The sequence below is a fragment of the Triticum aestivum genome, chromosome 2B (assembly GCF_018294505.1).
Source record: "Triticum aestivum cultivar Chinese Spring chromosome 2B, IWGSC CS RefSeq v2.1, whole genome shotgun sequence".
Taxonomy (NCBI): domain Eukaryota; kingdom Viridiplantae; phylum Streptophyta; class Magnoliopsida; order Poales; family Poaceae; genus Triticum; species Triticum aestivum.
Window position 1 is genome coordinate 727,951,703 of NC_057798.1, and position 27,752 is coordinate 727,979,454.

The 27,752-nt window shown below is 45.5% G+C and overlaps 3 protein-coding genes and 1 long non-coding RNA gene across 4 annotated transcripts; 1 reads left to right on the forward strand and 3 right to left on the reverse strand.

Moving 5' to 3' along the window:
• Nucleotides 1-1,245: 1,245 nt before the first annotated feature.
• On the reverse strand, nucleotides 1,246-6,417 carry LOC123046986 (molybdopterin biosynthesis protein CNX1). The gene is made up of 13 exons (XM_044470460.1): nucleotides 6,149-6,417; nucleotides 5,949-6,075; nucleotides 5,710-5,840; nucleotides 5,023-5,124; nucleotides 4,853-4,936; nucleotides 4,526-4,753; nucleotides 4,136-4,323; nucleotides 3,954-4,058; nucleotides 3,538-3,861; nucleotides 2,443-2,600; nucleotides 2,259-2,365; nucleotides 1,843-1,899; nucleotides 1,246-1,763 (listed from the first exon to the last, which is right to left on the reverse strand). The coding sequence occupies exons 1-13, from the start codon at nucleotides 6,305-6,307 to the stop codon at nucleotides 1,554-1,556; spliced, it is 1,980 nt and encodes a 659-aa protein (XP_044326395.1). The 5' UTR covers nucleotides 6,308-6,417; the 3' UTR covers nucleotides 1,246-1,553.
• Nucleotides 6,418-6,727: 310 nt separating this feature from the next.
• LOC123046988 (uncharacterized) lies at nucleotides 6,728-13,522 on the forward strand. Its single transcript, XR_006422708.1, has 4 exons — nucleotides 6,728-7,411; nucleotides 8,162-8,276; nucleotides 12,388-12,884; nucleotides 12,990-13,522. It is a non-coding gene; the product is annotated as an uncharacterized lncRNA (long non-coding RNA).
• LOC123046987 (DNA topoisomerase 1 beta) lies at nucleotides 7,757-13,095 on the reverse strand. Its single transcript, XM_044470461.1, has 15 exons — nucleotides 12,181-13,095; nucleotides 11,729-11,923; nucleotides 11,496-11,576; nucleotides 11,024-11,083; nucleotides 10,688-10,782; nucleotides 10,432-10,588; nucleotides 10,216-10,341; nucleotides 9,656-9,736; nucleotides 9,479-9,569; nucleotides 9,256-9,389; nucleotides 8,874-8,942; nucleotides 8,696-8,785; nucleotides 8,469-8,572; nucleotides 8,220-8,388; nucleotides 7,757-7,897 (listed from the first exon to the last, which is right to left on the reverse strand). The coding sequence occupies exons 1-15, from the start codon at nucleotides 13,093-13,095 to the stop codon at nucleotides 7,829-7,831; spliced, it is 2,436 nt and encodes an 811-aa protein (XP_044326396.1). The 3' UTR covers nucleotides 7,757-7,828.
• Nucleotides 13,523-15,091: 1,569 nt separating the features above from the next.
• LOC123039492 (uncharacterized) lies at nucleotides 15,092-27,496 on the reverse strand (the record flags this gene model as incomplete). Its single annotated transcript, XM_044462637.1, has 3 exons — nucleotides 15,092-15,770; nucleotides 26,949-27,089; nucleotides 27,204-27,496. Coding segments are annotated over 3 exons (1,113 nt in total), but the record flags the coding sequence as incomplete, so codon positions are not given.
• Between the last annotated feature and the right edge of the window lie 256 nt (nucleotides 27,497-27,752).

Consider the following 27,752-nt stretch of genomic DNA (forward strand, 5'->3'; position numbering starts at 1 on the left):
TCACTCCTCCTTCTCCTCGAACTCGCACACCCTGGCGTGGTCCTACTCGAGCAGGACGTCCTTAACCTCCTCCTCCTCCCGCGCACTTCGTGCGAGGATGGCGGCCTCCATGGCATCCGCCTCCGCCGGGGGAGGAAATCCTCTAGCCCGATGACGCCACCGCCCTGCTGCTCCGGCTTCGCCTCCCGCGGCGGAGGAGCGCCTACCTGCGGTTGTACTCTTCTGTCTCGTGGCGGAGGAGCGACGGCGAGAGCCCTTGGTTTGTGTACCTACTGGCAGCCCTTTTCCGAGCGCCGTCGGCGGCAACGCACCGCCTCCGCTCGGGGCCATCGCCCCGCCGGCGCCACGGCCTGTCGACCACATTCCGCGCCACATCGAGGGGGATTGAAGTCGCCTGCAGCGAGAAATCGAGAGGAGGATTTTGGAATTGTGGCGGCGCACGGATAGGGTTTCGACCCGTATTCCGGCCGCAAACCCTTAGATATACTGCGCGCGTGCGGGGAGGAAGGGGGGAGGGGGTGTTTGTGGGCCATCGTAAAAACATTTACGGGCCGGGCGACTATACGGACTCTGGTCTGGCCTAAAAAGAGGACCATATCCGTATAGTTGCCAGATTTTTACGGGCCGCCCGTTATAAGGGTGTGCTAGAGATGCTCTAAGCCGAGTGATGTCCTCACATTGCTCGGCTGCTGCGTCACCGAGCGGGCTAGACGCCGAGTGCCTCGCCCTTAGCTTATGCAACCATCAGGGAGATAGGGACTACCAGTGGGCAGTGGCTGCCATGTGGTAACTGTAAACCGAGTGCCGATCTTGTCACATTCGGCTTACCATGCACCTCCAATGCCATTTGGTCATTCGGTACTCGGCTTACTTATCACAATGTTTTTGTTTTGTTTTTTCAGTGTGCAAAAATAACAGGCGGAAAGGGGGAAAAGTAAAGTCTAAGCGACATATGGCACGAAAAGGAAATCCTTTCCCTTCGCCCCGAACCCGATCGATGGATGGACCTAGATATACCCTCCCTAAGCTCCCATGTAATTTGAGTAGTTTGCTCATGTAAAATAAGCTTCTCAGATAGAAAAAAACTGTATTGTTCTGCAAATGCTTCCCAAATTTATAGATGCTTTGTTTATTGGAAAATTTGCCTTCTTTTCTTACCCTTTTGTACAGCTATTGATGATAAACTAGTTTTCATTTTGTGAAAGATCAACGTTTTTGGTTGGTTCCATGCATCTGAAAATTACATTGTTTTCTGAACAAGTGCACTGCACTTTATTTCCATGGATCACAAGTACATCACTACGTTAGAGTGTAATACAGGCAAAATGACCAACTGTCATTGTGAGGGAATAGACTGATAGATAGAAGACCAGAAAGAAACTCTCACTGCTTTATTGGTAGCACATACACACGGGTCCTCGGATGTCAAGAGTAACGAAATAGCCATAACGAGAAAAACCGAAACCATCGCCGATTCATCTTGAAACTGGATGCAGCAGGATCACGAAAACAGGTTCCCCAGGAGTGTTCCACCACCTGTGGATGAGCGCCGATCAGGGGTCGCATGAGCAGCCACCACCCGATGATGCAGCTCTGAAACTGCGCTCCCACTGATCGACTGGTGTGGCTTCAGCGTGAGGTATGTGTCGGGGGTTCTTCTCCCTCTTGTCACCCTTCAGCTGCTTCATGGCATGCTTCAGCGCTGGGAGAAGAGCCTCCATGCACTCCGCGACAGCGTTCGGGTTGCCAGGCATGTTGATGATCTGGAAAAAGGAACTCTTGTGAGCGTTTCAGAACCTACAAGTTTGAAATTACGAAGCATTCTTTGGTTTCAGTCCATACAAGTGTCGATCCTCTTATCCCACACGCCGCTCGGGATAGCATGGCAAATGGTGTCACCTGTACCGAACAGAAAAGTGCAAGCACCATCAGTACAGAAGAAGAGGATCTGAATCCTGCCGAATTCGAGACACCAAACACATTTGGGGAAAGTTGTTTTCTATGTCATGTATATATGGTTAGCAATTACTCCCTCCGTTCCTAAATATTTGTCTTTTTAGAGATTTCAAATGGACTACCACATACGGATGTATATAAACATATTTTAGAGTGTAGATTCACTCATTTTGCTCCGTATGTAGTCACTTGTTGAAATCTCTAGAAAGACAAATATTTAGGAACGGAGGGAGTAGATGTGATCTATGGAAATAGTCAGTAAGTGAAACAAAGAGGCTGTAATAAACGAACGTTGTCATCACCTTTAAACTCTCCTGAATCATAACAAACGCAAGGCCGGGTGCTTCTTTCTCTATTACAGATTTAGTTGCTTCTGGAGTAACATCTCTAGGTGTGAAGCCAGTGCCACCTGCATTTACAAGCTAGCGTGAGTAGGAATCTTGAGATCATGTGACCTAAGCAATTTCTTCAAAATAAAATTTTCACCTAAGGTCAAGATGAGGTTAACGCGGTCAATATCGCTCCACTTCACCAGAATCTCCTTAATTTTGTCCACTTCATCTGGAACCACAGCAGTAGCAACAACAACTGCTCCCCCTAATTTCTCCGATGAAGAGTTCACTACAGATACAGCTCTTGGGCCACTACAGATGGGATGATAAGAGAGACGAAATAACAATGACATAAGTTACTTTTCATGGAAGCATGATTCACATCACGAAGAATAAACGGAAGTTATGATTAATCCGCAATTTTGAGGCCAAGAAAGGATAATAACTTTGTGAAATGTGGAGTCCTTACTGAAATTCATCACCATCTTATGTGAAGAATCATCAGTTAATCATCTCTTCTATTTTGCATCAAGAGTGACCCACTTGCAACTCGAGGCAAAGAGGTGTATCAAGATGCACGTACTTTGCAAAGAGTACAAATTTGGAGGACTAGGTAGGATAATAAATTTGTAAAATGCGGAGTCCTTACTGAGACACATCACCATCTTATGAGAAGAATCATCAGTAAATTGACTCTTCTATTTTGCATCAAGAGTGACCCATTTGCAACTCAAGGCAAAGAGGTGTATCAGGATGCATGTACTTTGCAAAGAGCACAAATTTTGAGGCCTAGGTATGATAATAAACTTGTGAAATGTGGAGTCCTTACTGAGATGCATCATCCTGTTATGTGAATATGCAAAGAATAGACAGTAATTTGACTCTTCTATTTTGCATCAAGAGTGACCCATTTGCAACTCAAAGCAAAGAGGTGTATCAGGATGCACGTACTTGCAAAGAGTACAAATTTTGAGGCCTAGGTACGATGATAAATTTGTGAAATGTGGAGTCCTTGCTGAAACACATCACCATCTTATGTGAACATGCAAGGAATAGACAGTAATTTGACTCATTTCATTTTGCATCAAGAGTGACCCATTTGCAGCTTGAGGCAAAGAGGTGTATCAGGATGCATGTACTCTGCATACCATACAGATTTTTTCTTTCTAATGTATTTTGAGAGTGGGAACAAAATCACAAACAACAGAACTTAAGACTGAAGAAAAAGGTATTGCACTTAAGGAAATACCTCCTATCGGGGCCTGCTCCAGAAGAAACAGTGTCACTAACAGTCAGAATTGCTACTTTAACTTCAGCATTCTGAGAAGCTGCAACCTGTGGTGCATCCGCCAAAGCACCTTTTGCAGAAGAAACAAGATGAGATGATAAGGGGCTGGAAGCAGCAGGCAGCTTATCCAGAGGAGGGCTAGTTATATCAGAAATAAGTATAGCTTGGACAGATGCTCCAGCTGCCAATATCTGCTCAGATGATTGCACTTCCAGCAAGGCATTTGCAGATTTCATACTTAGAAGGCGGCTACTAGCTTGTTGGCCAGTGCTCTCAGCAACATAACTGCCAAAAATAAATTAGCAGACATTTACTTACGTGGTGTCAAATATGGTGTAATGAAACATCAGGCTGCCATGGTAAAATATAACTCTTACCCTGGTCTACCGGATCCATCGTCGAGCACCCATCTGATCACTGCACGATGAAACTCCATACGATGTGGGTCTGCTCTTAGAGGATGTGATATTCGCACATGCACTCTAAAAAGTCTCATCAGTGGAAAATGAAGAACAAAATGCTGAAAGAAAAACAAATAACAAGCACAAAGGATAACTACCTCTCCAGATGAGGATTTGACCAACCAGAGACAAGACGTATTGCAGGAACAACAAAGAGATTGAAGCAAACCATACAGCTCACTGGGTTTCCAGGCAAGCCAAAAGCAAGAGCTGTTTTGGATGGCTTTGTTGGGTCATTTGATGTGATCTCAGCAAATGTCAATGGCTTCCCTGGTTTCATCCGGATCTGCATGCACATACAGCAAATGATTAAAATCATTGGAGAAAAATGGACAGATATAGCGGTACCGATTTTAAAAGGTATCTTTTGCAAACTCAACTGCTTTCAATGGTTATCCAACAGCATACAGGAAAAGAATACAATCATAAGGCTGATGCTGCTTATCAACATCTTGGTACACAATACCCCATAAGGATTTCTAGGTTACCTTTTCGAAGTGAATTTTACCCATCTTTGCCAAGCAAGGTTTGACAAGATCTCTATCACCCATGGAAACACCACCAGAAGTAAGGATTATATCAGCATCAGAACGTAGAGCTGCATCCATATGCTCCATAAGACTTTCTTCAGTATCTTTTGCAATACCCAAGTCAACCACTTTACACTTCTGCTGAATAGCAGCAGCAAGTAGCATGGCCCGGTTAGAATCACGAATCTGAAATTTTAGTTTCAAGCAGAGAGGTCATGCATTTTGGTAAATACGGAATGCAAAGAAATGTGAAGGACGCAAACGTTGTGGAATAGTAGAAATAACCTGACCGCGATTGAGAGTTGCAGTGGCTGGCTGAACTAACTCATCCCCTGTAGAGAATACAGCAATGGTTGGTCGACGGTATGCCTGCACATGCAAACACAGAATGCTGCATTAGAGCACAGTAAGTTTTACTCTCATATACTTGGTAAAATTATTCATAAGATGTTCACCTTGACAGTAGTTACTCCCACTGTTGCAAGTAGCCCAATTTCTGCAGGACCTATGTTCTCACCAGATTTCAGCACTATATAATCTTTCTCTATGTCACATCCCTGGAAATTATACATTCAGATAACTAACACACCGGTTACCAAGAAAACTCACCACAGATGATTGTGGTCCATCTTTAAAGTTGTAGTGCTAGACAAATGCCTTATTGTGCATACCATTTCATTGATCTTTTATTGCATTGAGTGTTCTGTACGAACAGTGGTGGCAATTGATATACATTTGTAGACAACTAATCTCATGAGGCCGTGACAAGATTATAAACAAGAATCTTGCTTCCAGTTTCCTGGACAAGAGATGGAACAACTACGCAAGCTGAATTTGGATGCAGTTAACATGGCAGCAGAGCGTGTGGACCATAGCTATCTATCAAATGCATAGCATCACAAATCAGAACCCATGGTTGCCCTCCAAAACACAGGAGAGCTCATTAGAAATTTACAATAGAGATGAAACAGTAATAGTGTGAAACATGTAAACTGAATTTAGGCGCAGCTGACTCGGCTGCAGAGCATGGGCTATAGCAATCCATCAAATTCAGTCTCACAACCCGTGGTTAATCCCCATAAACCGAAAGAGATCATATAAAACTAGCAAGCACTGACAAAAGTATCGAAAAATTGGCATACCACGCTGCGTATATCGTGCCCCTCAGCTACCCGCGCCAAGATCCTAACCCTCTTCGACCCATCAGGCGCAGCGGCGACCTGCTCCGTGTCCTCCACCTGCACGACGGCATCCGCGCCGTCGGGAATCGGCCCTGGTCAATAGTCAATACACCAATGACAGCCGCATCGTCAGCTCGACCAAAAACGCACGCAGCACCGGATAGAGGTAGGTAGAGCGTAGCAGTTAGCCGCCGCCGCACCTCCGGTCGTGACGTACGCGACGGTACCGGGTGTCACGACCACGCCGAGCGCGTCGTCGCCGGCCCTGGCCTCCGCGATGACCGGGTACTCCCCGGGCCCGTCGGCGGCCACCACGGCGTACCCGTCCTGCAGGAGACGGCCGTTATTCACCTCAGACGGAGCAGCGGGAGGGGGGTTGGTTGACTCGGCTGGGACTGACCTTGACGGATGCGCGGAAGGGGGGCAGGGGGTCGGGCGCGCGGACGTCCTCCGCGAGGACGAGGCCGAGCGCGTCGAGCAGCGGCACGGCCGACGGGGCGGCGCGGCAGGCCGCGGCGGCGGACAGCACCGCCGCCAGCGCCTTCTCCACCTGCAGCATTTTTTTTTCTCCCTCCCGGCTCTCTCCGGTTGATTTGCGGGGGCGGCGGCTGGGCTTTGGCTGGGCTGAGGTGAGGGCCTCTCTATCGACAAGCTCCACGGCGGCGACGTGCCACGTGTGGCGTGACGATAGCGTTTACTTTGAGTTGCGCGGTGCCGTGCTGGACAGAGGTGCCAGGCCGGCTTCCACCTAGCGCTTGAATATTCACCCGTCCAAATCATGTCCGTCACTAGTAGGTGAATCTCTTCTACCCCTAAAAGAAAAAGAAAAAGGAATCTCTTCTTTTTCTTTTCTTTTTTAGAAAATTCACTAGGTGAATCTTGGTACGGTAGAGAAATTTAATGTGGGCATGTTGAGGAGTAGAGTATGTATGTGCGCGTTCATAAGGGTGAGTGTATGGCGTCTATACTGATATTAAAAAGAAGCAAGGTCTTGTGGTGCCTTTTTTAAAACTGAGCGAAAGCCTATTTCAATAAAACTCGGTCGGAAAGATAAAGATAACATAAGCTTGTTCACCCAATTTGCACAAAAGTCCATGGATACACGTTTACATAGAGACGTAATGTTCTTTTTTTCTTAGGAATCTCCGCCGGCCGCCGCGCGGCTACATCCGCTGCCGCACGCCCTGCGGCGCGCCGCCCAGCTGCCTTCGCCGCCGCAGTGAGTACGTGCCCGTGCTGGTCGCCCCGCCCACCGTCTGCGCCTCCACGCGCCCGCCTTTCCACTCGGGTAGCCACCGCCTTGAGCCCTGCCATTTGGAGCGCGCGTCAGCCGTCTACACGTACGCGGCCTGGAAGGCGCCGTCCGAGGCGAGCCACGGCAATCTTGGCGACCATACCAGCGCGGCCTCGCTCTCCGCCGTGCAGGGCTGCGGCCGTGCGTCGTCGCAAAGAGGAGCCGGCCTCCCCCCACCCCCGTCACCGTGCAGGAGAATGGAGGAGAACCGGTGGAATTGAGGGAGTGAGGCGAGCAGAGCGGGCGAGATTCAGTATCTGGCTAGTAGGCAGACGAAGTTCCGGTAGACGACCACCGGCACTGAGCGGCGACGGAGGCCGACATAGACACCATTCATAGTTGGGGATGGGAGCACAGAGTTTGGATCAGGTAAAAACGCTTCCCACAACTGTAATTTGAAGTTTTCAAAATTACCAAATTCAGTCGCCGCCAGTGCATTCTTGTTAGAATTTGTATATAAAATACATGAAGACCATGGCACAACCACTAAACTACTCTATCAAAATTTGCACATTGTAGCATTTCTTCCATCAAAATCAGTCAGCAGTTCTCAAGTACATATGCACACACCGTCAGCTATATTTGAGATTCGACTGAAATCCACCGGGCCAAGCGCATACAAGGCAATCGAAAGATGGCGAACACAGGATAAACAAAAGCAGAGCCTACAAAGAGAATGACCAGCGATTCCTTCTTTCCGGGTGCTCTTTCTTTCCTAGCTGCATCTGCGGTCGGGGATAAGGGGGCTGGAAGATTGTTCGAATTTACTGACTGGCCAGGCATCCCTTAGAATCTGAAATCCGGGTCGGCGTCCATCGCCCATCCAAATTTCGCGAGAATTGTCTTGCTGAAAATCTGCACACACACACACACACACACAAAAACAGCTTCTGTTAAGGACTACCAAATGATAACAATTAATCAAATTAGTCATTCAAACAATAAATCAAGGCATAAGTATAAAATAGAACTAATTTTTACCTGCACTGCAATGCAATTTCGACTATGAAATAAATAAAACAACTCTTAATTTTATAGGGAGGAAGGTTTATATGGCTTTATGTCTATAGATTAACTGATAATCTATTTTTTTATCTCTTGCATATATGGATGGTCAAGGAGCAGAGATGCTGAGAACTATAATACAACCGAGAGGAGATCCAAGGGACTGTAATACCTTCTCAATAGGAACTTCATGGGTTTTGCACCACGCCACGGTGATTCTTGGATCAAGGTAGTTGATCTTTGATGTTCCTAGTGCTACTGTCTTCAACTCCTCTCTATTCGTCTTAGCGATATCCATTTCCTTGATCTTGGTTTCAATTTTATAGATCTTAGTCTCCAACCTGCAAGTGGGTTTATGAGATTGTCTCCACTCTATGTTCAGGCAAGTAGAAAACATGACATATCTGTGGTTGTGACGTACACTTCAGGGGTCAATTTTCTCTTTCGCTTCCCATCTTCATCACCGGCTAGAGGCTTTCCTTTCTTCGCTCTCTTTAAGTCTGCTTTCAATTCATCCCTCTGGGCCTGGAGAAAAGAACCAAATGACAATCAAAAAGTTTACAGGACAAGCATATATTTGAGCCAATCATTTGCACCCACATCAAACTAGCATAAGTTTGATCTAATCATTTGCAACCATAAACCAACCTTTAATTCATCAATCTTTTCATTCAACTTAGTCATCTGGGAATCATGTGATTTTGGGACCGCACGCTGATGGTTACAGATTATGGCAACCTGAGTAAATGAGAAACATCATTGAGAGTCAATAAGAGCGATGTATTGACTATGCAAGTTTTTTTCCCTCATGAATAACGGACTTTACCTGTTTGTTTGCTCGGAAGTAGACATTAATTTTTTCAATAAGGCTCCCAACTTCTGTTTCTTTATTCAACTGTAATACCATCACACACATATATTTCTTCAGATCCAAAATATATGATGACATAACATCGTAGTCACATGGCACATAATAATGCTGACGATTTCTGTGTGTCATTGACAAACTAAATGTATTTTGTTGATTTGAGCTGCAGCCATGCATATTACAGTACCAAAATAAAGCAGTAAAACATACGCTACTAAATTGTTTTACTCACGACAAACTTCAGCTAATCACTTCATCAAGCCCTTAGATTAAATAGTGTAAACATAAAAGTAGAGAACAAAGACCTGGTACAGGACAGTGAAATTTGCATTGAACTTACAATATCGTCCAAAGTGATAGAAGCATTATATGTACGGAAGACTTTTGCAGTAAGGCCAGGCATTAAGTCCTTGAGATGAGCATTTAGTTTAGTTGTATCAAGCTTGTCAAAGACATGCGCACCTTTATTTTTACCTAGAAAACAGGTATGCAGAACAGATGTCAATAACATTTGTCTAGGGCAGGAAGAGATGGAGGGATGGGAAAAGAGCATTGGGAGATACCTGCACAGAATTCCTTAATTGCCTTGTATACAAGTGGTTCAACCTCTACAGTGTTCAAGTATCTAATAGAATCTTTACCAAGGAAGTCGAACTGAAAAGAAATCGACTAAACATTAGATAACATGAAAATTTACTTTTCATATAGTGAGTACCAGAATAGAGAACAAAGATCAAGACCTGCAACTTGTTTGAGGGCAGACAAGTAACATTTTCAACCTTCAGCGTACAACAACCAACTGTATCAGCCTCATCGTCATCCTAAAAAAGGATTGAAGTAGCATGAGAACATATGTCAATGAAGTTCAAAGCTAAGTGGTTATTACCAAAAAGATACAAGGATGTATGCGGAAAGGAATTGATTTTCGGCGAATGGCTCATCATGTATTATTTGTGTCCGCTAATCCTTTATAGAGAGTAGTCTTGATGCAAAAGGGTTAATTCAGATAACGCTGTCAGCGATGCTGACGGGACATACATATATTACATAAAAGCATAACACAGTTGTATATCAAGCATAAAAGCAGAAGAATTTATGCAATAACCTTTAAGGGTATACAGTGCATTGCCAACATACATACTATCACAACCATCTAGAATAAAATGGAAATACTCCCTCTGTCCCAAAATAAGTGTCTCAAGTTTAATACAATTTTGTACTAAAGTTAGTACAAAGTTGAGACACTTATTTTGGGACGGAGGGAGTATCATTCAGTAACGATGAGCCCAGTAGGATATACCTTTTCATTCCCCGCCCTAAGGGCTAGTTTATCTATAAGGTATGTTGCCACTGCAATTTGTTTCTTCACCTGCTCTTTGCTCCTGAAATCCTTGGTGTAATTTGCACGAATATTGCGTATGTGATCCTGCCATAGCCATATGAACACAATTAGCATTATAATTATCTTTACATGGAGACAGAAAACCTATATGAATCACAAAACTGACTTCCTCACCTTCAGTCTCCGGGCCTTCTCATATTTCTCCTTGTCGCTTTGCCCCTTTAGGGAGCTGCTTGCCGCCAGGAAAACATACTTGAAATCCTTTTGGTTTATCGGATCATTCCAAAAGGCCAACCATGTAACAGTATTGTCATGTTTAACTTCTTTCCAGCTGCAGAACACATTACCAATCATGAATTTATACATGCTAGAAGCCCCTACATAAATACTCTCCTTCCCGATAACATCAATAACTTTAATTCCAGGGTACCTTTCTCCTGGTATAGGACAAACTGGGATTGGAGCCTCTTCTCCAATGTTTATTGTAATATCACTTGGTCGGATGCGTCGCTTCAGTCTTCCCATCTAAAACAATTCAGTAGAGAGCCTTAAATTGAAGGCCCTCACTTGAAGTAAAAAAAAAAAATACTCCCTCCATTCCTAAATATAAGTCTTGTTAGAGATTTCAATAGGGACTACATACGGATGTATATATTTTAGAGTGTAGATTCACTCATTTTGCTCCGTATGTAGTCCGCGTTGAAATCTCTTAAAAGACTTGTATTTGGTAACGGAGGGAGTATGTGATTAATTTGCAAATCCGTACCTTTGGATGCTCTCCACGTCCCCTGAACAAGCCAGGTGGTTCTACTCTGAGATTACCAACCTGAAGCAATTAAACATGTCAGTTTGCTCAGTAGCCAAACTGGTATATATGCATGTAGAAGAATATGAACAACAATGCAAGTCTCACTTCCACTGAGGAAATCCATCGTTTTATATAGTACTAACATCATTTCTCCACATCCAGTGCAAAAATCTTAATTTCGTTATCGAAAAAATGATGGCAAAATCTGAATTTGCTTTTGAGACTAGTGGCATATGTGTATAGTCGCCGAAGAAAAAGAGTGGACTGTCTATTCTAGTACTCCCTCCGTCCGAAAAAACTTGTCCCTCAAATAGATGTATAGTGCTAGATACATCCATTTGAGAGACAAGCTTGGGACAAATTTTTTCGGACGGATGAAGTAGGATTTATAAAAGCCCAAGTCATATTCGGAAACCATGAAAAAAAAGACCTTCTCTTCAACACCGTCTACGGAAGCCCACATAAATTTCTTCTCTTGTTTCTCTCTCTCTTCCCGCAATGCTTTCTTCTCCTGTCAAGAAAGAGTTACAAGGATTAAATACTTCAGATGATCGTTGGTGGCAGGATAAATCTGTGTTCTTGGAGATCTTTTAGTCATCAAACTGTGAGAAATTTTAGAGATAACAACAATAAGTTCACTCTGCAGAATTTATAAAAATCTACCTCTGAAGTCATCTGCGTTTTCTTCTCCTTCTCTTGGAGGTGCCATTCATAGATCGGTGTGAAATCACAAAGCTCAAACTTTTTGATAGTATGGGTTTTACCAAGAATTTTACTCCAGTCGGTGAAAAAGTTGTTGATAAATGTTTCCTTGGACGCGTACTCAGTGTCTTTCATGACAGCAAACATGGTTGCAACCTGCAGAGCAGAGAATTAGCGGAGGAACAAAAAGACTGAATCGTGATCTTGATATTTAGGAGCAGCCTGATCATCCTCATTGCTACGAAACTGAAGTACTCCCTCCGTCCGGAAATACTTGTCGGAGAAATGCATGAAAATGAATGTATCTAGAACTAAAATATATCTAGATACATCCATTCCTCCGACGAGTATTTCCGGACGGAGGGAGTAGTAAAAAACAAAGCAGTAAACTGTCAATGCTGAATATATATCACCTCCTCCTGTTCTGGGGTCAGATCAACAGGTTTTCCATTGTATAGCATCTTGACACCATGAGGCTTGTACGGAGGGGGGAAGATGACACCATTGTGCACCAAAGTAGACCATTTCTTTCCACCACCAGACACTTCACGGACCTTCGTTGCCTTCGAGGACCGGGAATTTCTCATTAGTTTCTTTGTTTTCCTTTTTACTACTTTCAGGTTGTCCTTAGAAGATGAAGGGCTCTTCTTTTTCTTCTTCACAATATCCTTTGCAGACGGCTTTCTTTTTGAAGGCTCGCCGACTGTCAGCCTTCGTGCGAGAGGTACATTGTCACTTCCATCATCCTCTGAACTTGCAGAGGCAGAACTGTTTGTACACTTTGCCTTCTTAAGAGCTGAACTTGGCTGAATATTGCTATCACATGGCCTCTTGACTGAATTTCGGGTAGCACTACTTGCACTACTGTTCAACGCCTCCTTGTTAGGTTCGATCGGCATGTCCACGGAATTTCGAGTAACGAGTGAAAAACGGGCAGCCAATGGCTTATCATCCTCTGAATCATCATCGTCGGAGGCGCTGCCTCCACTTGGTGAAGCGGCGTCCTTGAACAACCTTGCGGAGAGTGGTTTCTCATCATCTTCTGAATCTGAATCGGCGCTACATGTGGTGATTCTCTGGAATTTCCTGTCATCGGCCTTTTTCCTCAGTGCAAGTGGTACGTCGTCGTCATCTGAATCATCGGTGTCCGCCATGAGGACATCTTCCACATGAGGCCTTTCCAATGCACTCTTTTGACAATGTTGTACATCTCCTGATGAAGGGGTGGGCATGTTGTTTTGCTTCAGAGAGGCACTCGGCCTCTTGAAGGAGACTGGGCCGTCGAATTCGTCACCGTCGCTGTCAAACGTATGGGCAGCCGCCGGCATTGCTTCTTCCTCAAGGTGGCAGGACCGCAGGAGGATGCCGGATTGAACGGACAGGCCTGCAAGCTACCACGGTTCACCCGTTCAAGATCATCAAACACGACGCTAAGACCCATGGTGACCTTGGGAGCCAAGAGCCAAGGCCAGGCCCGGACAGGGAGGGAGAGACCTGAAGTTACCTTGGGCGCGTGGCCGCGCGAGTGGCAGGCAGTTCTTCTCCCTTTGCTCCGGCGAGGCCGAGGGGTCGCCGGGGAAAGAGGCCGGCGTGGAGGTAGGGTTACTGCGGGTCTGCGGCACGACGTGAAGTATCTCTCTTTTTTCTCTCTCTCTCCCTCTCTCCCCCTTATATACTGCCTTGGCAGATACAGCGCGACGGTGATGTCGGTTCCTTGATTTTTGGATTTGGAAACCCCGCGTCGCCGACCTTTTCCCTGTTGGGTTCGGGTTCCAGTTCCGGTCCACCCATCGAATACCCGTCGTGGAGACCTGAGCACCCTGTTTTTCTCAGCACGAACGCCTTCGCAGCCGTTTGATTGAGATCAAACGGTGATAATTTATTTAAAAATTGCTTTTTTAGAAAGAAATTGTCATGTTATAGTCTGAAAAATTGCCACCCCTATAACTAAAATTACCTTAAAAAACGTTCGCTATTGCCATGCTGGCCAGCGAATGTTTGCTGGCTAAGAGGGGTCCTCTTTTTATATTGCAAAAATACCTCGATGCAACTGTACACATGGACCATCTATCTTACTTGTTAGCTAGATTAGCTAACGCAACAAGCAGATTGTAAAGAAAAAAACTAACGCAACAAGCAACAGTGTTTGCTTCTACCTTTCTTTTGCGATGATGTGTTTGCTTAAACCTTGACATGAAATGTACTATGTTTCTTTTAATGAAATGTATTATGTTTCTTTTAATGAAATGGTTCAAGCCGACGTAAGCCGACCGTAGCACCTTAGAAAAAAGGTGTCATCAAAAGCCTTCGTGAAATAAAGACTCTTAGTTGCTCCTGAATTCGGGCAAGACACGTGTCCCCCATATCTTTTATTTCATGGATATGCACCCCATATCTCACCAACCATATTTATTTGGATGCGTCCCTATACATTCCGTATATGAAAATAACTGATGGTAGATGGATCAGCACACTGCTGCATACCCACTGACATAGAAACTTGTGAACTTTAATCCGATCCACTGTTCATTTTAACTTTTGTGACAAAGTCAATGATTCATTTAATGTGTCCGGTAGGAGAAAAAACTTGTGTTGGTTTGATTGAACACATCACTCTTTTAGAATTAATCATAGTCGCCATCTCTTGATTGCATGGGGCTTAATTTCATTCTAATGCTAGTTTTGGACCGAAAGTCCTCTTCCGCTCAATCTTATTTTTGGAGCATTGACTTTGTTCTTTTTGCCACGACTTTCACGAATGTCATTTCATGATACATTTTTCAAAAGTCTTTCATGATACATTTTTGCAAACACAAAAAACATTATCAAAGTTTACAATAAAAAACCAAAACTTCTTCAAAAAAATTACTATTTGTTTGATTATAGTGTTCACTGGGGAGCATTTGAGCTCGGGAGCAAATAATCCATGTCCGTTTTGGACTCCCACTCGGTGTACGGATTTTTTTCCCATTGTCAACCATAAATTTGGTAGACAAAGTTTCAAATTTCAAATCAACATTTTGAGTGATACAGAGCCTAATTTATAGATAACGAAGATTTAGGTAAAGATGAGCATAATTCATGCTCCTAGAATCAGATTGACATTATGTTTATATAAATAACAAAGTTTTAGGTAAACATAAACAATAGTTATGGACATATATACATACAAGCTCCTCAAGAAAAAAAATACAAGTTAATATACGAGCGTTGCAGTGAGCACATAAAATAACTGAAATACCATGTTGATGTTCGTCAGTGACATTCTGTGCACACATATGCATATGATTTGTAATGTCGGTGACGGTGCGCGGCGACGTATATTCACGAGTAGTATGGCCACGCCGAGTCGGTGTCTGTGAACCGGGCAACAGCCATGGGCACGTCGACCGAATGGATGCTCGACTGAGCCGCGAAGGGAGAAAACAGCGGGCCGCACGGGAAGTAAATTTCGTCCATCGCCATAGCGTCCGTGCTCCGGGGGAGTCGGCCGCCGGCCGGCGTCGGATCACTCGAGTTGATCGCTTCCACGGGCAGCGACGACGAAGACGACGACGACGGAGCTGCAGGTGCCTTCACGGGAGCAAATGGAGAGCGGCACGAGATCTCCGCCACCGTCGTCTCACCCAGGCCCATGCCCACGTCCAGCAGGCTCGGCGTATGCCAGCCGACCGGATCACTCGGGCTCGCTCTTACGACCGGCGGCGGCGAGGACGAGGACGACAGACCCGCAGGCGCAGCTCCGCCGATGACCATGGCGAGGCACGAGGCCATGACGTCGTCGTCCAGTTTGGCGCGTTGAGGATCGAAATGGCCGCTCCTTGCCGTGTGCTTGTTCCCACCGATAGATTCTCTGGGAAGCACTACTTCTTGTTGGCACTTGTGCTCGTTCACGTAGGTGACCTGGAACATGGGACGCCGGCCGCCGCTGCTATCCTGCTGCTGCACCGTCTTCTTCGCCCTGCAGCCGCGGTCATGGCTAAACATGCATTTGTAGTAGCACCTGCACGCGTATACATACATGGACCTCATGGCTCAGTTAGGAACGGGTACGAAGACGTCTTCTCATAAAAAGTGTGTGAATAACCGAAGACAAAGTGCATGCTGAAACTTGTGATAAATCCCGCAAAAAAGAAAGAAAGAGAAACTTGTGATAAAATACAGCTCTTATTTCATCATTTGAAAAGTCAGGTTGCTCGGCATGTGTACGGTGAAGGATAACAATAATGCTGGCCCTACCAATCAAAATCCTCCACATCAGCTTGCTTGTAGAAAATTTAAGTAACCCTTTGTAGATATAACATTACCCCTGAGATAATTATGAAGCTGGCGGATAGAGCTTTGTGCAAAGTTGTCGATATATGGAGTTTAATTAGAGTACCAGAGAGTGAGGCAATTTGATCTATAAATCTTGGAAATCGAAGTATGAAAATTGGAGATCGGAAGCCTCCCTTACTTGTTGGCTTTCACCTTCACTGGTGGAAAAACAGGCTTCCGTCCAGCCCCATAAGTCGCGAAGCTGTAGGAACCGCGACTAATGGGACCTTTAGTCGCGGTTCTGGAGGTGAACCGCGACCAAAGGCCTGGGCCCAGGGCGCTCGGTGGCTAGCTGGCGCACGTGAGGGTCTTTAGTCGCGGTTGGCCAGGACAACCGCGACTAAAGGCCTTCGGGCACCTTTAGTCACGGTTTGCCAGGCCAACCGCAACTAAAGCCCCTCCTCTATATATACCCATCCAGCAGCCAACACTTAGCCATTTGGAGCCATTCTCTTCACAAGTGGGTGTAGCTAGGTTTGCTTTTGGTTCCTCTTATGCACATAAGGTGTTTGATGAAATGCCCCAAGAGTATGAAACAAACATGACATGAAGTGTTGGAGCCACACTCCTTGATCGCGGTTAGCAACTTGATGAACCTTTGATGTGTCATTGATAAAATATGCATGTGTGCAGTTAATTGTTTAATTTATATTGTTTGTAGCTAGTTAGTTTAACAAATGCATGATGGTTAATTATATATTTTATATTATAATAATGCAGATGAATCGGCAATGGATGTACGGTAACCGACTCTCCGGCGAGTTCACTACGGGTTTGAAAGATTTCCTCGTAGTGGCTAATGCGAACAAGCAGGGGGGTTTTGTTATCTGTCCATGTGTTATCTGTAAGAATCAGAAGGGTTACTCTTCCTCAAGAGATGTTCACATGCATCTGCTTCGGCACGGTTCATGCCAAGCTATAATTGTTGGACCAAGCATGGAGAAAGAGGGGTTATAATGGAAGAAGATGAAGAAGGGGATGATTTCATTGATGAAAGCTATCTTGCTCATTTCGGTGATACTTTCATGGAGGATGCTGAAGGTGAAGGGGAAGGTGAAGAAGAGGCACGTGATGATCCCGTTGATGATCTTGGTCGGACCATTGCTGATGCACGGAGACGCTGCGAAACTGAAAAGGAGAGGGAGAATTTGGATCGCATGTTAGAGGATCACAGAAAGGCGCTGTACCCCGGATGCGATGATGGTCTGAAAAAGCTGGGCTGCACACTGGATTTGCTGAAATGGAAGGCAGAGGCAGGTGTAGCTGACTCGGCATTTGAAAACTTGCTGAAAATGTTAAAGAATATGTTTCCAAAGGATAACGAGTTGCCCGCCAGTACGTACGAAGCAAAGAAGGTTGTCTGCCCTCTAGGTTTAGAGGTTCTGAAGATACATGCATGCATCAACGACTGCATCCTCTACCGCGGTGAATACGAGAATTTGAATGAATGCCCGGTATGCACTGCATTGCGTTATAAGATCAGAGGCGATGACCCTGGTGACGATGTTGAGGGCCAGAAACCCAGGAAGAGGGTTCCCGCCAAGGTGATGTGGTATGCTCCTATAATACCACGGTTGAAACGTCTGTTCAGGAACAAAGAGCATGCCAAGTTGTTGCGATGGCACAAAGAGGACCGTAAGTCGGACGGGGAGTTGAGACACACCGCAGATGGAACGCAATGGAGAAAGATCGACAGATGGTTCAAAGATTTTGCAGCTGACGCAAGGAACATAAGATTTGCTCTAAGTACGGATGGCATGAATCCTTTTGGCGAGCAGAGCTCCAGCCATAGCACCTGGCCCGTGACTCTATGCATCTACAACCTTCCTCCTTGGTTGTGCATGAAGCGAAAGTTCATTATGATGCCAGTGCTCATCCAAGGTCCGAAGCAACCCGGCAACGACATCGATGTGTACCTAAGGCCATTAGTTGATGAACTTTTACAGCTGTGGGGTGGTGTCCGTGTGTGGGATGAGCACAAACAAGAGGAATTTGACCTACGAGCGTTGCTTTTCGTAACCATCAACGATTGGCCTGCTCTTAGTAACCTTTCGGGACTGTCAAATAAGGGATACAATGCATGCACGCACTGCTTACATGAGACTGAAAGTGTACATTTGCCAAATTGTAAGAAGAACGTGTACCTTGGGCATCGTCGATTTCTTCCGAAAATTCATCCAGTAAGAAAGAAAGGCAAGCATTACAACGGCAAGGCAGATCACCGGCCGAAGCCTGCGGAACGCACTGGTGCTGAGGTATTTGATATGGTCAAGGATTTGAAAGTCATCTTTGGAAAGGGGCCTGGCGGACAATCAGTTCCGAAGGGAGCTGACGGGCACGCAGCCATGTGGAAGAAGAAATCTATATTCTGGGAGCTAGAATATTGGAAAGTCCTAGATGTCCGCTCTGCAATCGACGTGATGCACGTTACGAAGAATATTTGCGTGAACCTCCTAAGCTTCTTGGGCGTGTATGGGAAGACAAATGATACAAAGGAAGCACGGCAGGACCAGCAACGTTTGAAAGACCCTGATGACCGGCATCCGGAATGGTTTCAAGGTCGTGCCAGCTACGCTCTGACCAAAGAAGAGAAGGTCATCTTTTTTGAATGCCTGAGCAGTATGAAGGTCCCGTCTGGATTCTCGTCCAATATAAAGGGAATAATAAACATGGCGGAGAAAAAGTTCCAAAACCTGAAGTCTCACGACTGCCACGTGATTATGACGCAATTGCTTCCGATTGCTTTGAGGGGGCTCCTGCCGGAAAATGTTCGAGTAGCGATTGTGAAGCTATGTGCATTCCTCAATGCAATCTCTCAAAAGGTAATCAATCCAGAAGTTCTACCACGGTTACAGAATGATGTGATCCAATGTCTTGTCAGTTTCGAGTTGGTGTTCCCGCCATCCTTCTTCAATATTATGACGCACCTCCTGGTTCACCTAGTCGAAGAGATTTTCGTTCTCGGTCCTGTATTTCTACACAATATGTTCCCCTTCGAGAGGTTCATGGGAGTATTAAAGAAATATGTTCGTAACCGTGCTAGGCCAGAAGGAAGCATCGCCAAGGGCTATGGAAATGAGGAGGTAATTGAGTTTTGTGTTGACTTTGTTCCTGACCTTAAGCCGATTGGTCTTCCTCGATCGCGGCACGAGGGGAGACTAAGTGGAAAAGGCACGATCGGAAGGAAATCAACGATATGTATGGACGGCCATTCTCTGACTGAAGCACACCACACTGTACTGACCAATTCCAGCTTGGTGGCTCCGTACTTTGAGAAACACAAGAATATTTTACGCTCGGACAACCCGGGGAAGCCTGAATCCTGGATTAGGAAGGCCCACATGGAGACTTTCGGCAGTTGGTTGAGAAAACATTTAATGAATGACAATGATGTTGTAGATCAGCTGTACATGTTGGCCAAGACACCATCTTCGACTATAACGACTTTCCAAGGGTACGAGATAAATGGGAATACATTTTACACGATCGCCCAAGATAAAAAGAGCACCAACCAAAACAGTGGTGTCCGCTTTGATGCAGCAACCGAGAATGGGCAAAAGGTCACATATTATGGTTACATAGAGGAGATATGGGAACTTGACTATGGACCCTCCTTTAAGGTCCCTTTGTTCCGGTGCAAATGGTTCAAGCTAACAGGAGGTGTGGTAAAGGTGGACCAGCAATACGGAATGACAATGGTGGATTTCAACAATCTTGGTTACCTTGACGAACCATTCGTCCTAGCGAAAGATGTCGCTCAGGTTTTCTATGTGAAGGACATGAGTAGCAAACCGAGGAAACGGAAAGATAAGAAAACGATCAGTACATCATGCGATGATCCAAAGCGCCACATTGTTCTTTCAGGGAAAAGAAACATCGTGGGAGTGGAGGACAAGACAGACATGTCAGAAGATTATAATATGTTTGCTGAAATTCCGCCCTTCAAAGTGAACACCGACCCAAGCATTAAGTTAAATGATGAGGATGCTCCATGGATACGGCACAATCGTAAGCAAGCAGGGACACAAGGGAAGAAATGATGTGTAATAATTTATTGTACCAAACTTTCTTGAATGGATCATGTGAATTATATTACCCGTGATGTGTTTGGTGTCCATTTTCGAATGATACATGAAATTTGGAGTGATGTAGTCCATGACGCTCTGCAGAGTCCGGCCGTACCACCATAGTTTTATTTTTCTGAATTTTTTGATATATTATTTGTATTTTTAACATTTTTAATTGAATTAGTTTTATTTTTCTTAATTTTTTGATATATTATTTGTATTTTTAGAATTTTGAATTGAATTAGTTTTATTTTTCTGAATTTTTTGATATATTATTTGTATTTTTAGAATTTTGAATTGAATTAGTTTTATTTTTCTGAATTTTTTGATATATTATTTGTATTTTTAACATTTTGAATTGAATTAGTTTTTTTTCTGAATTTTTTGATATATTATTTGTATTTTTAGAATTTTGAATTGAATTAGTTTTATTTTTCTGAATTTTTTGATATATTATTTGTATTTTTAACATTTTGAATTGAATTAGTTTTTTTTTCTGAATTTTTTGATATATTATTTGTATTTTTAGAATTTTGAATTGAATTAGTTTTATTTTTCTGAATTTTTTGATATATTATTTGTATTTTTAAGATTTTGAAAAAGAAAAAGTATTTGGAAAATACCTTTAGTCGCGGTTGGCCTGCCCAACCGCGACTAAAGGTGGTTGCGCGCGGGAACGAAAAACCCGCCAAAAAAGTCCTTTAGTCGCGGGTCGCCTCCCCAACCGCGACTAAAGGTTACCCTTTAGTCGCGGGTCGCGTCCCCGACCGCGACTAAAGGTTCTCCTATAGTCGCGGGTCGCCTCCCCAACCGCGACTAAAGGCCCTTTAGTCGCGGGTCGCCTCCCCAACCGCGACTAAAGGGGGGGCTATAAATACAACCGCCCGACCCGTCGCCTTCATTTCTCCGCTCGTTCTCTACCGCGCCGAAGGCCTGCCGCCCTCGCCCTCGACGCCGCCCGCCGTCGACCTCGCCCTCGACGCCGCCCGCCGTCGCCCGCGCCCTCGACGCCGCCCGCCGTCGCCCGCCGCCCCCTCTCGCCCACGTACGGCGCCCGCCGCCCCCTTTCGCCCTAGTACGCCGCCCGCCGGCCTCCCTCGCCCACCACCGCGCCGCCTCGCTGCCCTCAACGCCGGCGGCCGGCCTCGCCGCCCTCGCCGGCGGCCGGCCTTGCCGGCGTTGATCGAGAGAGAGAGAGCAGAGAGAGAGAGAGCAGAGAGAGAGAGAGAGCAGAGAGAGAGAGAGAGAGAGAGAGCAGAGAGAGAGAGAGCAGAGAGAGAGAGAGAGCAGAGAGAGAGAGAGAGCAGAGAGAGAGAGAGAGAGAGAGAGAGAGAGAGAATTTTTTAACTAGTTAATTAACAAAAAAGGGTAAAATTTGATAATTAACAAAAACGGTAAATAACTTAGTTTAACAAAAACGGTAAATAACTTAAAACTTGATAATTAACAAAAAAAACCCGTAAAATTTGATAATTAACAAAAAAAATGTTTATACGGAGAGGGGCGGCGAGGGGGGCGGCGATGCGCGCGGTGTTTTTTTAGGGATCGAGAGGGGACGGCGAGGGTTATAAATGTGTTGTCCTCGCCTCCCCTCTCCGTGACGCCGTCGTCTGCCGCCCCGTCTCGCGCTCTACCGCGACACCCTCTCCCACCCCTTCCTCGCCCCCTCCTTTTGCCACCGCCCTTTCGCCACCGCCACCGCCACCGCCCCCCTTCTTCACTTAATTAATTTGTTTTTACTACATGTTTTCAGGACTGACATAATGGCGGACGATAGAGCTGACCCGATTATGGACAACTATGATCCGGACGGTGAAGCACATATGTTCGGCATCATAAACGGCGATATTCTATATGTGCCGACCGGAGAAGAAGAAGATGATATCTCTTCTTATCTGAACCTTGACGGTGAAGATGAAGGGCGCCGTCAGCAAGATGATGCCGAACAAACGTCGATAAACGACGATCTTCAAATGGAAGTAGCAACCACCTCCGGCGCCGAGGTATATATATACATTGAGCCTCTGGTGATACAAACTAACTGATTTGAATAAATATGTGTGTACTAACGCGCGCGACTCTTTCTTATTTTAGCCCTCGGCCGGATCGTCGAAACAATCGAGTACGTCGTCAAAGCGTGGCGCAACCAAGACGATGAAACAAGGAGAAACATGCACCATCGAGGTTGTCGACAGTGCAACCGGCAGGCCGCTGGAGCCCCGCAAGAACGCCACCAAGTTTGTCAGCCAATGCGGAGCCATTGTTAGAGACAATGTCTCGATCACCGTCCAGGAGTGGAATGAGCCAAAGAAGGCACGAAATGATGGTTTCACTTTTGTCGATAAGAGAACAAAAAAAGATTGCTTCAAGAAGCTTATGGAACATTTCGTTCTACCTCCGGAATACAACAAATTCGATGAGGAGGGTAACAAGATTGAGGAAAACAAGGAGAGGAGGAGGCTAGTCAAACAGTTCGCTCTTCATAAGATGGCCGACGCATTCCGGAAATTCAAGCAAAATCTAGCCCATGACTTTGTCAAGCAGAACAAGACTCCGGATTTCAAAGGACAATATGAGAAACTGAAACATGATTGGCCAGAATTTGTGAAGCAAAAGAAATCGGAGCAGTTCATTCAAATATCGAAAAAAATAAGGAAAATGCGGCTAAGAAGGAGTACAATCATGTTATGGGGCCAGGAGGGTATCACATTTGGGTGCCTAGGTTGGAGAAGATGGAGAACGAGCTGAGGGCGCGAGTAATCCGTCCAGGTACGGAGGGATGGGACCCAAGGGCCAAAAGTTGGTGGTACGGGCATGGGGGAACGCTGAACCCGGAGACAGGGGAGTGTGTTTACCGGGGCAAATTAATTAAACCCACCCAAGCCCTTATTAACGCAATGAGGGATGCTCAACAGGGGAAGATCAAGTTCAACAGAGAGAACGACGCGCTGACAAAAGCAGATGGATCGGGAAGCAGATGTTGTGGCGCGGTTGGCATCGGAAATGGATGTGATGAAGAAAACCATGAGTGTACTAGTAGCCGAAAGAGATGCAGCTCGGGTGCAGCATGAAGATCATCCAGCGGATCTCGGAAGCCAGCAGCGGAGAAGCAGCGTGGCTTCCACGGAGGCCCCACCGGCTGGTGCAGATGCACCGACGATCGAAATTACTGCACCCGAGCCTCTGGTGGTCGAAATTACTGCACCGGAGCCTTTGGTGGTCGAAATTACTGCACCGGAGCCTCCTCGCTACCCCGTGGACGATATAAAGGAGATGAAAGAATGTCATCTGTATTATCCTATCGGGAACATGTCCATGAAGGTAGCCATTGGCAGTGCTTTACCATGTTTACCTGGAGCACTCCACCACAACAACCCCATTCAAGATGGCTATGCTCGTGTCACGGTGGAGGACATAGTCCAAGGGTTTGAGGACCTGGAGATTGACATTGCTACACCTGAAGGGGAGAAAAGACTTGGAGATGTCAAGCGTCATTTCATTCTATGGCAAAAGAAGTTTATCAAGTTTCCAGGCGAGGCGCCAAGGACAACAAGTCCACCCCCCTACGGTGGTGGTGGTGGCGGTGGCGGTGGTGGTGGTGGTGGTGGTGGTGGCGGTTCACCTACACCTCCGTCACGTCAGCCGACGCCGCCCCCCAGTCCACAACGTCCGGCGGGTGATCAGCCGCCGCCCCCCAGTCCTCGTCCGGCGGGTGATCAGACGCCGCCCCCCAATCCACCTCCGGCAAAGAAGCAGAAGCAGTCCTGGATTATTAACCCGGACCCTTATGTACCTAAGACCACAAAGGTACCGGAGCCATCACTGAAGCCTCTCCCCACAAGGTCTTGAGAACGTAGTGCCGAGGAAGTCGACGCGGCCGCGGCTGCTGATTTGGAGAAATGGAAGGCGGACTGCAAGAAGAAATCAGAGCCCGAGCCCAAGCCAGTATTTTCTGATGAGCAAAAGAAGTGGGCTAAGTCATTTTTGAGCACACCGTCCCAAGCCGCGAAGAATCTGCCTAACGACTATGCACGTGAACTTCGCAGGCAGGCACTCATGTTCAAGGAGAACAAAGAACGGGAGAAGGCCGAAAGTAAAAAAAGCGGGAAACAAGTTGCCCAGCTCGGGGAACAAAGTAAACAATCGATTGCCCCGCTTATAGTGGAAGCCTTCTGTCCGGATGCCCCGAGATCATACAAGCTGCGGCAGCACAGGGATTGACTGTAACGAGTGCCAGAGAACAAGCGGCCAACTTAGGTATTACTCTTCGTGAACTGTTAGGCCTTGATGAGGCGCCAGTGAAGGAGGTAGTAATTACATATGTCAAGAATGGGCCTCTCGTCGAGCCTGCGCAGGAAAAGGATCTACCTCCACAAATGAAAGGTCTGCTGAAATGGTACAAGGGTTACATAAAAAATAAAAACGCCAAAGAATATATTTATGCGGAAGTTAGACATGAGCATCACTTCAAACATTACTATGTACAAATTGAACTGAGTGAATTGTTCCAGCTTTTCAATCTGCGCGAGCTCGATAAATCTATCATCAGTTGCTACGTTCTGTAAGTGATTTATTAATTTCTACCCCATCTCGTTCATATTGCCTGCACTATATATATGTCCTAACTATATTGTTGTGTCCGCTATTATACATGCAGAATGAAGATTAAGGAATGCAGAGTAAGGAACATCCATGATGTTGGGTTCATTGACCCACACATCGTTAATGGACATGTGTTGGAGCGTTACCCCGCCGACGTGGAGGCAGACCTGTGGCAGTTTCTTACAAAGCAGGAACTCAAAAGTGATATTCTATTTCCTTACCATTTTGAGTGAGTGTTTCTGTCTTGAGCACATTCTCTTTTGTTTACTCCATGCATGGTATGTGGCCGGCTAATCGATGAGTTATGCATGACGTACTGTGCATGTATCGTGTCCGCAGGTTCCACTGGATTCTGCTAGTAATTAAAGTTAACACCTCAGAATGTCTCGTCCACGACTCTGTGAATATGGATCCAAAGCTTTGGGGCGGCATGAGAAGAATGCTGCAGAAGTAATTATTTTCATTCATTTGCGCTCTATATCGATCGGCCTATTTCGTTCATTTCCTAATATCAAGTAACTAATTAATAACTCTCTTGTTCATTTAATTTTCTTTGCCTCGTAGGGTTTGGAGACGGTTCGTAGATACAAAGGTCGGTGAATTCAAAAAAGAGCTAGAATTCAAAATGTTAAAGGCTAAGAATGCTGGGGATATTCAGCCACCGGAGACCAATCTATGTGGATACTATGTCTGTGAGATGATCCGGAGATACACCTCTGAGCGGGTTCCGAGTGATACCAATGCTTAGAGGAATAACCTCCGGTGGATGCTTAGTCCAGAAGCTCGCTTCCGACCACTTCAAGAGGAACTAGCTGGATGGTTCAGCAGGGAAGTCCTCCATCCTAAAGGAGAACACTATTACGAGGACGTAGAACTTTATATGCATTAAATCATGTATGGAAACTTGTTCAAAATTGTATATGGTCATCCGATGATATTGAATATATATTGTATATTCCTCTTGAATTCTTTTTGGTTCTAATTTCAAATTTATTTGAAATTGTACATTCATATGCATGTATGTAGTACCGTAGAATATATGAAACTCCTTCAAAATTAAAATAAAGCACAAAAGAAATAAAACAATACAAATTAAACAGAAAACAGGTTTAAGGGGGGGGGGGGGCTAAAACCCTAAACCTGCGGCGGCCTTTAGTCGCGGTTGGCCAGAAGAACCGCGACTAAAGGTGCTCCGCCCCGACGGCCACCTGGCGCCCACGTGGACGGGCCTTTAGTCGCGGTTCTTAAGCAACCGCGACTAAAGGGGGGGGCCTTTAGTCGCGCCCGTTCGGTCGCGGTTGCGCAACCGCGACTAATGGCAGTTGCGAACCGCGACCAAAGGCCCTTTTTCCACCAGTGCTTATACCTGATTTATTTTTATAGTAGAAATATGCTAGTTCTAGAATCTTGCTCGTTCTCGCCCTTGTTTCTTTTTCCTACAAGGGGTTTCCATGTAAATCTTTTGTGTCTCCTCATTTTGGTGTCCTCCTGTCATATTTGTTGTTAATCAAGTTCTTTCTTGTTATTGATGCCTCCTGCTCAAGTTTGGTAGAGTTTAGTTGTGTCGACATTGAATTTATGAAATATACATGAGTTTTAAGAGTAAAAGATGTCTATATTTAACCATGGTTATAAATACCAACTTCCACAATGCAAAATTAGTATCATTAGATTCATCATAAAGTGTATTTTATATTTCATCTATTTATTATTTTAGATGTCAATAGCTTTTCTGTAAACATGGGCAAACATGTCTACATTTGAAAAACCTAACACACACTATATTGTGGAACGGGGGAGTATCTTGGTGACTATTTGGTGGAGACTAGTGGGTGAAAAACAAGGGGTCGGGCCCACGTGTGTGGTTGCCTTTTCCTTTTCGGATTCCCCCCTACAATCCCAAATTACTCAAAGTTGCATAATTTCAAGGTTTGAAAAATCCATATTAAATTGTTGAAAGTTCAAAATTTTGATAGCTTGCAATTTCTGAATTCAAAAGTTAAAATTTCGGACGTTTCTTAAAGTTTCAAAAAAATTGATGTGTGAACATCCGGTGAAGAATTCCTGGGTCCACTCATCATCATCCATATGGATTGTACCCGCGATGATTAAGAGATGGCACCACGTAAGATCATTTGAGGTCTCGATTAATTAGCACTTGATTCTCAACAAAACAAAAAAAAATAGCACTTCACCTTGCAAATTTTCTGTTCTGAATGTTCTTTTGCCCGTATTTTCTCCACTGGTAGCCATCACTATGAGGCGAGGCTGTAATCTCCTTGCTGGTAACCCCGTTTCCTCTACCCTTCCTTGTAGGAGTAACCTCTTCTCCACCACTGTATTGTTCCATGCATGAAAACAGCAGCAGGGTGACAAATCACGTACATGTGGAAACATCAAAGACTGTAGCCAGGAAAGGTGACAAGGCGGATAGGCCAGCAGTGTAGTACCAAATAGGAATATCATTTGTCGGAGTCCGCTGATCGATGCCACCCTCAGTGATGGTCGCCCCTGGCGCCGCCATTCTGCTACTGTCTCCGGATCTGAGCATGAACAGAGACACCATGAACACCCGGGAGAGCTCCTGGCTCATCGCCACGGCCGCCTCCTGCCCACGTCCGTCGAGGGGGCCACGGCGCAGCAATGCCAGGAGCCTCGCGTTGAGATCGTGCCCGCCGACGAGCTCCTGCGATAGTTTTTCTATGGCCTCTTGCCCAGACGTCATCTCTTCAAACTGTGGTATTGTGGGAGGTGATCAGTTTGTGGAGTTGATGCTGGTCTAGCCGAAGCCCGAAGGTATTTATATATGGGAGACGGACACGACGTACGCTACACCGATCAGTCACTGAGGGTATGAATGATCACCTCCGTGTAAAACTCTGTGATTGCCACTCATCTGTGTCTGACGGTGGCGGGCATTTCATCGGTCAGACAAACGGATGCATTGATAGATAGATTTTCTTTTCATTCTCCTTGAGATAGGCTGATCGGTGGGGCTT

What these genes read in the sequence shown, in the direction of transcription:
- LOC123046987 (XM_044470461.1), bottom strand. Translation starts at nt 13,095, where the DNA reads ATGCCGGCGGCTGCCCATACGTTTGACAGCGACGGTGACGAATTCGAC. An exon ending in TGCCCTCAAACAAGTTGCAG is followed by an intron (nt 9,570 to 9,655) that starts GTCTTGATCTTT and finishes ATTTCTTTTCAG; the next exon opens with TTCGACTTCCTTGGTAAAGA. An exon ending in AATTAAGGAATTCTGTGCAG is followed by an intron (nt 9,390 to 9,478) that starts GTATCTCCCAAT and finishes CCTGTTTTCTAG; the next exon opens with GTAAAAATAAAGGTGCGCAT.
- LOC123046986 (XM_044470460.1), bottom strand. Translation starts at nt 6,307, where the DNA reads ATGCTGCAGGTGGAGAAGGCGCTGGCGGCGGTGCTGTCCGCCGCCGCG. An exon ending in GTAAAATTCACTTCGAAAAG is followed by an intron (nt 4,324 to 4,525) that starts GTAACCTAGAAA and finishes ATGTGCATGCAG; the next exon opens with ATCCGGATGAAACCAGGGAA. An exon ending in TGATTCAGGAGAGTTTAAAG is followed by an intron (nt 1,900 to 2,258) that starts GTGATGACAACG and finishes TGTTCGGTACAG; the next exon opens with GTGACACCATTTGCCATGCT.